The 12,291-nt window shown below is 38.9% G+C and overlaps 2 protein-coding genes across 2 annotated transcripts in view; both read right to left on the bottom strand.

Moving 5' to 3' along the window:
* Nucleotides 1-542: 542 nt before the first annotated feature.
* slc15a1b (solute carrier family 15 member 1b) lies at nt 543-7,080 on the bottom strand. Its single transcript, XM_062445530.1, has 21 exons — nt 7,059-7,080; nt 6,399-6,540; nt 5,972-6,091; nt 5,775-5,874; nt 5,028-5,118; nt 4,826-4,909; nt 4,441-4,523; nt 4,184-4,270; nt 4,003-4,092; nt 3,765-3,809; nt 3,627-3,659; nt 3,425-3,513; nt 3,007-3,088; nt 2,783-2,899; nt 2,559-2,696; nt 2,262-2,308; nt 1,913-2,020; nt 1,703-1,817; nt 1,477-1,614; nt 1,251-1,358; nt 543-785 (listed from the first exon to the last, which is right to left on the bottom strand). Exons 1-21 carry the CDS (start codon nt 7,063-7,065, stop codon nt 543-545), a joined length of 2,067 nt encoding a protein of 688 aa, XP_062301514.1. The 5' UTR covers nt 7,066-7,080.
* Nucleotides 7,081-10,322: 3,242 nt separating this feature from the next.
* dock9b (dedicator of cytokinesis 9b) overlaps nt 10,323-12,291 on the bottom strand; it is a 57,496-nt gene continuing 55,527 nt past the window's right edge. Inside the window, exon 52 of the mRNA XM_062414729.1 lies at nt 10,323-11,504. Coding sequence (XP_062270713.1) covers nt 11,394-11,504 — 111 coding nt within the window. The 3' untranslated portion in view covers nt 10,323-11,393. The remainder of the gene's footprint in view (nt 11,505-12,291) is intronic.

Below are 12,291 nucleotides of genomic sequence, written 5' to 3' on the forward strand. Positions count from 1 at the left end.
GATTTTTACCCCAGAGAAGATGAAAACATCATATATATATATATATATGTATATAAAACAGTGACAATACATTACACCACATATAACACTGTGCCTCGAAATAAATACAAATGTTGGAATGGTTTCTTTATGAGTGTGTATACGCCGGTACATTAAAATTACATCAAGATGTTGTGACACAGTGCAAAATAAATCATTATAAAAATAAATTTACAACACAGAAAAGACAAATTAATAAGGCACTTTCATTATAAATAACCTCTAACAACTGAATATTCTATCAAGATTTTTAACTGGCAATAAAAGTTTGGGTTTTTTTAGGTAGTTTTGAGTTATCCCTGCTAAGATCCTTCACTAACAATGTCCATTAAGAGCTTAACCATATAAGCCCTATTTCTGTGTTCTCCTCACTTCACCACCATCTCACTCACGTCATCCATTCACTCTAACCACTACATGCCCAGTAGTGCCAGACTTAACTCTCAGACACTAACCAAGAACAGAACCAAGCTGCATTCGTATATAAAAGGAGTGAAAGCTGTTTAAATCTTGGTCTGTTTGTCTTCCTTCTCATCAGAGCTAGAGCTGGAGCTGGAACTCCTTCTGTCCTCGGAGTTCCTCTTGCCCATTTCCAAGCTCTTCCTACTCTTCTTGTCTTCAGGCTCTTGCTCGGCAAACTGGGCTTCTTCCTTGGCGGGGTCGATGTAGGTGTAGAAATAGGCCATGCCGGCAAAGACGACGCACACTACAAGCAGCAGAGAGGCGAAGAGGATGTACTCGGCCCACTAGTGAAGAGAAAAACACAGTTAAACCTGAAGGATCTCTCTCTCATTCTCATCTCCACAAATAAAAGTATTTCCCCAAAACCTTAAAATACCTACTTCAGAATTTACAGTGAAACATTAGCATTCATTTTCAGTTAGTCGTTTCTGAATGGACTGAATGTAATTAATAGTCTCTCTCCTTTTAGCTCTGTTCTTCACTCTAACAGCTAAAGGCTCCACTAAGTTCACCGGCTAGATGGTAACTGGCTGCTGTTTGGTGCTGAGCAGGTAATGTACAATATGTTTTTTGAGCTTTTTGGATAAAACAGCTGCCAAAAGTAAAGTTACTGGCACCAAAAAACCAAAACAATTAACTAAAGCACGCTAAAAATCTCTGTGGAGCTGAGAGGTAAGTAGGTAAGTAAGACTGAAAAAAGTCAGTGCAGACAACATGTATCTACCAGTGGTTAAATGTAATCCACCCACCTGCTCTGAGAGTGTTGCAGCCTCGGCGATAATCAGCACAATGATGTTACCTACAGCGACAGTTAATAGCCAACCAGCCTGCAGCACAGACTTCATGTTGCTGGGTGCCTGGAGAGCAAAAGGAGATTCAAATAAAGCTACACATTATAACAAATGATGAAATATAGCAGTTTTATAGCCACAGTATATATAGTGTTGTCAGATATATAATGAAAGCACCCTCTACCTGTGAGTAGGAGAACTCCAGGCCAGTGACAGAGAAGACCACCTCTCCTGCAGTCATGAGGAAATACTGAGGAATCTGCCAGGCCATGTGGAACGTGTTAGGTTGAATGTTCATCACCTGGTTGATATGAGTTGCACACTAAAGGACAGACAGAAACCAAGATGTCAGTCAAAAGGTTACATTCAAACTACTCTATATTGTGATTGAATATCTTTAAATGACTTACATCTTGTCCAAAATTGAACGTTGGCGCGATGATCAAGGTGTAAGAGCTGCCGAAGCCCAGTGTTTGAGTGTACTTGCACTCTTCTGTAGGACTACCCTTGATCAGGAACTCTGCACTGACATCAACAAGAACAACAGGTGTCAGAGCGGAGAATATTCTCTGCCATAACTGCATGTTTTACAATATAATATCAGAAAATATCAGTCTTACTTTCCGTTGGATATCCCAAGATATTTTGACATTTCTTTGGAGGCGATGGCACCGTAGTCCAGACCGCCCACTGTTATATTTAAGGTTGTGTGATAACCATTCAGAAATCTGAGGAAGGAGAAAACGGCACACAATAGATGAGAAAACAATCTTAAAGTGGGACACATTCATTCACTTGACTCTTCAAGGTGGATCTTTTAGGACTAAGTTAGCTGAAGAACTTTGGTAGAACTATAACCAGCTTGTTAATGATAAGACTGGCTAACTCATTAATACACTATAACATTAGGGGACTCTTAAGGCCCCAATTATACATGAATGTTATCCTCTAAAACGATTTGAAACTCACTTGATAGAATTAACGCCCTGTTCCGGCTTTGCTACGAGGTCTGTGAACTGGAGATAGAAAGATACTTTAAGTTAAATATCATCACTGTATGTCCAAAACCATACATAACACTTTTCATTGGTTAAATATGTGTAAAAACCCAGAGACAGATGTAAAGGGTGACCAAAAGCATCGATTTATGAGAAATAATAAAAATGATGAAATATGGAGTTAGACCTATGAGGTTTCTAACTGACAGCGACACATCATGTAATCCATGGATGAACATATTTATTCTTATCCGACAGCCTCACTCACGTTCTCAGCAGACTGAATGGGCCCCTCCTGAAAGATGACTATGGTGTTCCGAGTGCCATCCTCTAAATTGAACTGTATAGTTTCATTAGCGAGAGTCAGATCGATTGGTTCATTGAAGCTCAGGTAATCATCATTGGCCTATAGGAAAAAAGATCAGTCAATATCAATGAGTAAGAACAAATCTAGTTTAAGTATATTTATGTAGTGTTATGTTGTTGGAGTACCTTGTAGGGGTCAATGGTTAAACCATCAGGTCCAAACGGGAGGTCCAGTGGTTGGTTGAGCATGTTGGTGAACTTGACTTGGTAAGAAGAGCCCGATGGGAAGTTGGGCAGGGTTTGCTGGAAGAGGAATTGAACAGTGTGTGTGTGTGAATCGTGCTTCATAAGGTAAGGAGCGTTAGTTAAGTTGCCCGGTGTGTGTGTGTGTGTGTGTGTGTTTCACTCACATCGATCTGCAGCTGGACCAATCCAGCAGCGATGAACGCGAGAGCGGCGAGGAACATCCCCACAGTCATCCTCTTCAATGGACTGCAACACACACACACACACACACACATTTGACTTCTTCTACAGCTCTATATCATTACATGAAACAATCGACTAAGACTGACTAAAAGGGTAACACTTTATTTTAATATTCCCCCATTTAGCCTTTATATATAAACATATTTATGAGGATATTTTTTGTTTTATTATCAGTAATTATAACCTTTATCAAACAGATTATTATTGTATTTGATTGTATTAACTACACATGTTGTTAACTAGACGTGTGTTGTTGTATTTAATTATTTATGGATATTGACTTAATAAGTAATGTAATAATTTCTAGTACAGAGGAATAAAACAGTACAAGAAACTCACCTGAAGTTTAATTTGCACTTGGCAATCAGCGGGTAGAGGCAGCTGTCCATGATTGGCACCAAAATCAGGATCAAGATGGGGTTGACAGTCTGGTGGGAAGAAGGCGAGTCACTCCTTTTAAAGCTTGTTTTATCAGTTCATGTCAACAGCATGTAGGGACAGACTTCATCAACACCACAACAAAGTCAGTAAAATCTCTCACCTGCATCTGGTCGGGCTGGATGATGAGAAATCCCTGTTGAAGGAAGAAGAATGTTCAGAACAGAATCTCATCTATAAAACAGCTCTTTTTTTAGTTTGAGCTCATAAGGTGCAACATCACGACAAATAAACCACTTACAAAGTCGCCGTTCATGGTGGTCGCCTGGAGAGTCCATCTTGAGCCCTGTGGAGAACGCACAGCTCTTATTTAGTCTATCTTTGAATTCTGCAAGCACACTTTTGAACTTTCTGAATGGAGTTTGGTCAGGAAACATGTATATCCAAGACCTGATGAAAACTTCTATCTTCTATCTCCTATTAGTGGTCTCAGTAGATATCAAGGGACAAAATAAATTGGTAAGAAAATTGGTAGTCACCTGCTGGTCAAAGAGAGCCCAGAACATGGGCAGAGGGATGTAGAGGAACAGCACCTTCAACACCATCTTCACCTGGGCAATCAGAAGTTTCTGGAAAACAAAACAGGAAGAGGGATTATGAATCCTAAGTGGCTTGTAGTTTTTTATCTGCATATACTTGTGTCACTTATCCTGCACTTACATCATATTTCTCCTCTGCCCAATCCATCCAGTGCTCTCTCTTAGGATAGCTGGAACTACGATGCCTGAAGCGGTTCTTGACAGCAAACTACAGACAGCAGAAAGGACATTAAAATCACATTAACATCGTACCATGTAAGTAATATATCATGCCTTGAAGGACACTAAAGTTTGACTAAATGTGATGTTCCAAAATCAATCTGATGAGTTTTTGGAGGTGAAAACAGCACATGTTGGCATCATTCAGGAGCCTCTTACCCCAATGCATTTGCAGACTTTCACCATGATGTTGCCTTTAGGGGCCGTCTTCACGTACATGCCACTTCCAACAATGAACACAACTGCACACACACACACACACAGACACATTTATATGAAAAACGGAGCATTTGTCACAATAGGAAATGATCAGGAATCTACTGCACTATAACTACGCATCTTTGTTGCAAGACTTTATGGAGGGCAGTAAAGGATTTATGTCGTAATGGGTAGTGAATCATTTATTAATGCTTTTAGTGATAAGCCATTCATGTTTTTGCTACAGCTGTTCTTACACATAAAATCTACTGAATCTACTGCAGTAATTACAAAATTCTGGTAAGTGACGGTGAAGTTAAAAAATAAATAAAAAAAGAGTTCTTACTCAGGGCGACCACCATGAGAGCGGCAGGGACACCAAAGGCCAGAGAGTAGCACTGCTGCTTGACGTAAATACCACATTCCTGAGCTGGAAAGCACAGCACACACACACAAACACACACACACCAACGTGTTTTTATTCAGTTTGTCTAACATTCACTTGCTATATTTCATGCTCTGCAATCAGCTTGAGTGTCCAGTCCTACCTCTGAGGATGGGGGTGATGACAGTGGACAGCAGACTGCCAGCATTGATGGACAGGTAGAAGATGGAGAAGAAGGTGCTTCTCTGCTTCTCCTATTGGACGCAGGAAGATAAACGAGAGGTTTTTTGGTACTGTGTGTCAGAGGATTTTTCCAAACACCCGTCGACTCGGGTAACATCTCATTTCAGCAGCGTCATTAACATTATGAAATCATCTTTGTCCCTAGCCTTGAACAGTGTAGTAAAACTCCAGATGTGGAAATTAGTTAATAAGCAACTAGCTGAAATGAATCAGAGATATAAGAAGTGCTGACTCGGTGCCACTAATAGCTGAGTGAGGCGTCTTTAATGGCTCTGTGTGGGCAAGAAAGAGATAAAGTCCTGTGTCTGCCGTGTGCATGTATTTATGTGCATTAGGAGGAAGGTTAATGTGTGTGTGTGTATGTTTACATCTAGCTGCATCTCACTATGTGTGCATTTTATCATATATGTTGTGGTGCATATATAGTATTGTGTATGTATTGTTACAGTAAATATCAGCATTATCAGTTCAATCAACTGGAGCAGCAGGATAAATTTGGGTAGCTAAAGGGAAAAGCAGTGCTGGGCCCTTCCCTCATTACCTGTGAGTAAGATCCTTAACCCCAACTGGAGTACTGGGCAGCTTCCAGGTGTGATTGTGTGTGATTGTGTGTGATTGTGTGTAATTGTGTGTAATTGTGTGATCAGTGCGTTGAGCAACACCTAACCTGATGGTCTTCAAACTGATCTCCACCAAAGGCAGCCACGCAGGGTTTGATGCCTCCCGTTCCCAAGGCGATGAGCAACAAACCCACCATGGACAGAGCTCTGAGGGGGAAATATGCAGCACAGACACAACATCAGTACACATGTGCGTCTGTCGGTGTGTATCAGTGCTGCACAGTTCCGAGTGTGGTCAACTCACATGTGGAAGGTCATGTTGTCGGGGGTCCCGTCCCTGTTTGTATCAGTGATGTCATGGATTGCACTTATAGCCATGATGACCTGTCCCAGCGTATACACGATGGACAGGTAAACAATAGTTCTGTGCAGGAGGAGGAGGAGGAGGAGGAGGAGGAGGAAAGGGTTAAACAGGTGTTCCTCATGTTCAGATACAGATAAGATAGAGAAGGGTCAAAAATCCAAGGATGAAATTTAACAGCTGACTCTGTAAGATATGCTTTAACCCTAACTCTCTGAACAGCTTTGAAGTATTTAATATGCACAGCTGGATGGAAAATATAAATGCAGATATGAGAGAAGCACAATATGTACAGCACATTTGCTTTCATGGATTTTGCTTGCATTAGAGACAAAATGCAACACGTTATTATTTATATTTTGAAACTCACTTGAACTTTCCGAGCCATGAGTCAGCCACGATGGCTCCCAGGATGGGTGTCAGGTAGCACAGAGCCACGAATGTGTGGTAGATAGTGGTAGCGAAGTCATCATCCCACCTCAGGAAGTACTTAAAGTACAGCACCAGCACGGCTGCAGACGATAGGGGGAAGGAGGGGGAGAGATGGGAGAAAGTAATGATAAACAGGGATGCAATAAAAAAAAAAAGGAGCTGCAGGCAGTGGTGAAGAAATACTCAGCAATACAGTGTTATAATACTCCATTCCAAGTAAAGTTCAAGTTTCTGCATGCAAAAATAAGAATGTATTGAAATCATCAAACATCTGTTTTAGGAGTGGAGTATAAAATCTTGAGCAAGGCCACAACTGTATATCTGTCAAATAAATATAGTGAAGTAAAGAGTTCAATACTACATATTACAGTACAGCACTTGAGTAAAAGTAAGGTTTAAAATCTACAATGGGTTCTGTTCACTATCAGTCATATGTCACATACTGTATGTCATTATCACTATTTCACTTGATTATATATTTAAGTTGATTTATCATTATTACGTTTATATTAATATTTTTGTATATTTTTGTAAAGTGTGAATGAAGATGTGTCATGATTGTTTAAAGTGCATCAGATCCAGAAAGAAAGCGACTCACCTCGCATGCCATAGTAGGAGAAACGCTCGCAGAACTCATTGACCACGATGAAAAAGATGCTTACTGGGTATCCACAGATAGCCGCCTGTTAGAGGAACAGGAAAAATGTAAAAGAGAGATCCTCCTGATAATTAAAGTTAAGTAAGTTTGCCATTATGCATCATTATATACTTGTTGTTTTTTTTTTTAACCATCCAACTTGAATGCCTGGAATTTAATTTTTTATATCATAATTTTGAGGGAAAAAAAAATGTTTCCTCTGATGCACATTTGTATAAATACTAGACAGTACAAGAACAGTTGGACTTACACTTTTTGACTTCTTCTTCCCTTGTTCGCTGTCTGCAAATATAAGTTCTCATCAGTCATCAGTTTTCTTGTGAAGAATATTAATGTAGATAAATATTGCTACATTTAGCAAAGTGAACAAATAGATTAATCACTATGCCAAAGAAAACAAAACTAATTTGGTCTAACTCAAATTTAAATGTGAAGAAAGAAAAAAAAGTGTAATGAATGATATAAAAAAAAAAAAAATTCCTCTAAAAAATAAATCCGAAAATATGGCGATGGGCTTCCTGAGTGTCCAAATCGCAGGGTTCCCATCCAGACTGGGACTCACCTGCCATGGCTGCTGTGTGTGTGTCAACTTCAGGTCCCTTCTCTGATTGAATCCTTTAGAGACAGATAGAGAGACTAGTGACACCTGTCAAGAACAACGACATGAAGACAGAGCTGAGGGCCCGGTGAGCTCTCTTATGTAACCTCTCATCAAAACTCCTCCAGTGGACGCCCACCGATGCTAGGACATCTTGTCCAGCACGTTCCAACATGCAAGTCACCATTCACAACTCAGATGCATGTGTCTGTTAGTAATTACTTTATGACTCAGGTGCATTGGACTCACCTTACAGATAAAGGATTGTCTGATCAGCGGACCAAAGAGGCGATATGAATAATGTATTTATCGTTGCTTATTTCATTATTCTTATCATTATCATTATCATGTTTAAAGGTATAGATGAGCTGGTGTATTTGCAGATAATGGTCCCTTTAAGTGTTAACATTGAAACGTGTGTACATACAGTATATATTTATGTGTGTGTCTACTCATATGTCAGCGTATCTAGGCAACTGAATATAAACTTCATAAAGTTTTATGAAGCAGAAACAGTAGATGTAATTCATATTTGGTGAATATATACACGCCAAAAATAATTTCTTTTCTCCAAATATACAATTACAATGATTTAAATGAGAAATTGCATTAAAGGTTATATTGGTATATGATGTTACTTTTCAATATTTGATATATTTAGTTAATATTTTACTTGTGATTTAAAGAAGATTTCAGAAGATCAGCAGCTTATCTCTGTGAGTCAAAGGTAATGGTAACACATAGGGAGGCACACACTGTATGTCAGTAAAAGCAGTGACTACAACATATGAATACATGTAAAAAAAAAAAAAAATAAATATGGTAAAGCTTACACATAGTATACAGTTTGACTTCAAATAATGACAACCACAAACGCACACCATTAAACATAAGCGGGACTCACGCCAGACACATGATGTTTAGCAGCCCAAAAGCTTAGTAACAATGGAGTGTTTTGTCCGGTAACACAATGGCGACACAACAAAATGTGTGCGCCTGTGTGTTTGTGTGTGTGTGTGTGGATTGGGAGGTTCTGGTGGTGATGAGGGGGTGGGATTAGCTGGTCTTTTACATGACGGCGAGCACAGTGCGGGGGGGGGGGATTTTAACAGGAGTCAGCATCCCCATTTCACTCGTGTCTCTCTTGTTTCTGAGATCTAAACACAACACACACACATCCATTCACTCTCACACTCATCAACATACTGTACATGCCCATGAGAAAATACACAGAGACACACACATGCTATCACAGAAGCAAACATATGAATCATTATTAAAGTTATTAAGGCGTATCATATATTTGACCATCATATATTTGAACTAATAATGCAATAACAGTTGCAGCAATGTTAGTACATAAGTAGATTAGTGCATTATTATATGGAGCCCTAAAACTAAATGTAGTAAAAGTTTATCAGAGAAGTCTAATATATTACTAAACTGATTATACTATGAGTTCAATAATTAAACTGGTCTGTAATTAACTAGCCAGCTGTTAAAATGAGCGAACAGCTGTTTAAATTCTTAAGCCAGTGTTTTAAGAGTTAATACAGTAATGCTACTAAGTATATGAGACTTTTACTTGATTTCAGTACTTCTTCCAGTAGGCTACATTTAGTCAGTTTCGGGCCTCCATACAGATGAACACTGTTGCTGGCTTGTTGTTGCTATAGAAAATATCTGCATGTCTCAAAGTTGTTGTCCTTTGACATAAACTGCAACAAGTCTAAATATAGTATACGTGATTATTAAAGATAGATAACAAGGTAGATATCTGTACAGTCGGTATTTATGAACTTACCCATCGTGACATGCGGACCAGTCACACATCATGACTCACTCATCTTCTACATTTGATGAAAGTATTTTGCTCCTCTTTGCTGCAGCGTTTACACAGTTCAGCAGGGCTTGAATAAAAGCTTTACTGACAGTTGAGCAGTCTGCAGCTTGTGCTTCACAGATAAGGGGACAGCTTTGAGTTGCATCTGAAATAAGAGAGGGGGGCTTACAGGGTGAGAATGTGTGGAAGGACCCAGGACCCAAGACCCATGACCCGTCTGCTCTTCCAAAACCAACACAGGAAACAGAAAGATTTCAATTTTCCTTCACAAACGGGAGATTTGGTGCTATATAAATAAAATTGAATCTTCTAAAATCTTAGCAAGATAATATTTTAGTAGCTTCCCCTGATTCAGGAATCATCAGCAAGGTTTCAGATTTACAATTCAGTATCTCTACTGGATCATTCGGAATTCCATAACTACTGATACTCACATCAACACAACAACAAATACATGTGAAGGGCATAAAAAAAAAGTCAGGTTAAAAAAAAAAAAAGGTAAAAAAGACATCAGCAAAAAGAAAAAAACAAAACAAACCACAACAAAAAAAACCTTAAAGATGACCTTTGTAATCAGAAGACTTTGAGTTCTGGCGACAGCACTGCTACGTGATCACTGGAACAGATACAGACGTGAGTTTTAGGATACATGCGTGTGTCGTCACACCACTTCCTGTCCTTGAATGATAATAACTGAACATATCTGAAAATACTTTACAGTGAACATACAAAAGCAAGGTAGTGCAAGAGGTAATATCACAGATTTTATTTATTATTAAGTCTTAAACATATTTACATGGGCTGTCATTAAGTAAAAATGTTGTTTTTTTTTCTCATGATTTGACCTAACAGATAATAAAAGGCATCTACTGTACATGACAGACAAAGAAACAAAGGGGTAAATTGTCACATCCTTGTCTTGCATTGCACAGTCTTTTTCTAAAGTCTTTGGCAAGAGTGGTTTTTCTGTGCAGTAGGTAGCCTCGACAACAATAGAAAATATTGCACACGCTTTTCTTTTACAGAAAATAGGTTAAAACATTGTGGTTCACTTGGCTTTAGACAGTTCCTATACACGTCCATTGGCCTAAAATAGAGAGAATAATTCTTTGAAATGTCCAAGATAAGAGAAAAGATAACCTGCATGGAAAAATGCATCCGCTGTAATAGAGCCTCGATGAAAAAGAATAAAAACATGAAATGTAAAAATACTATGCATCAGCTGAAGAATGTATGTACGGTTACAGCAGTGGCATTTCCAACAAAAACGCTCTCTTACAAACACTGTACATAAATGGGAGCCCTACAATTAAAAAAACAGATAGAGAAGAGGAAGTAGAGGTAGGGTCCCTGTAAGGTTTACACTTGGGTCAATGTAAATACCGAAGTTCTTTGTGTTTGTTTTAATCTATGGATAGCCTGCCTTGGGTGTGGCTTACGACACCAGGACAATTCAGATGACATCATGTTGTCAGTCACAGTATTGGATACACACTTGCTGAACCATCACATGTGCTTTGCCCCATTTTCCATAGGATAAAACAAACCATACAAAAAGATAAATGACCCAAATCTGGCAATAAGTGGATAGCACTCTGAAAGCTTGACAGCCAATAGTATTCACTGGAGTCTCCATAGGAAACAAGAAGAAGGGGCCTACTGATAACAGGAGGTGAACACCATATTTTCCAGCTCATGGCATGTACGGACATAGAAAGAGAAAAAAAAAACAATGGATGATGGCTTCAGGTTGTGTTGGAATGTGTCCAAAGTGGTTCCACTTGCAGGTTTAACCAATCCTTAATGGTGATGAAACAGGATTTGTTTTGTTTTTTCAGAGTATGGTGGTTGAGCTGTGAGCACTGGTTGGTGTGCCACTGATGGCGTTGAAGATGCCCATAGAGTCAGACAGAGTGTTCCTTGTGCCATCATCCACTGGGTTTATCTATAAGAAAAGGTACATTAGAAAGATTAGGACAGCTATGTATCTTCTTTATAAGAGAAAAAGGGGAAAATATAAGTACATTTAAATGTAGGGACTGTATAAAAATTATTTTGGGAGTTTAGAGGGTTATGTATTTCTTCATGCTGAAGGGTATAAAAGTGTTTGCCTTTAGTTCTAGGATTAGCCTGTTACTTAGGAGTAGTCTAAAATCTCTGTGAATGTGGTGTCTGACCAATGTCACTGATTTAGGGAATGGTTTTTAGTATCTCTTTATTCAAACATAGAGATCGATTCAGACATAGGCATTCACCGTGATGTTGTTCGTACCAATCATTTTCATACAGTCCCTAGCTGTTCCACTATAGAGTACAGCAATAATGTCGTCAAATGACAAAAGCAGCATTACCATCCAATCTGCGTAGGCCAGCACAAAGACAGCAGGAGACAGGAGACATGGTTAGTAAATGAGCAGAAGATTGCAGTGGAGGACAGCTCTTTAAAGTTAGTGGCATATAACATTAAACATGATGTTACACAGCTTGAAACAGTGAGGGAGGTTCAATTTTAAATATTTACATATGCTATTTGGTGGGATATTTTATTCTAAGCTGCTTATCTTTGTCAGAATGAATTCTCTAAAAACTCCGCTCATCCTTTTTTCTTCAATACACAATAACAAACAATGCATCCCAAGACAACATCTTACAGTAGGTAACTGAAAAACAGATTACAGAGCTAAAGTTTTCATTTTTATATCACTGATGTCTGTTTAGAAATGTTCTGGTGT

The sequence above is a fragment of the Scomber scombrus genome, chromosome 24 (genome assembly GCF_963691925.1).
Source record: "Scomber scombrus chromosome 24, fScoSco1.1, whole genome shotgun sequence".
NCBI classification, from domain to species: Eukaryota; Metazoa; Chordata; class Actinopteri; order Scombriformes; family Scombridae; genus Scomber; species Scomber scombrus.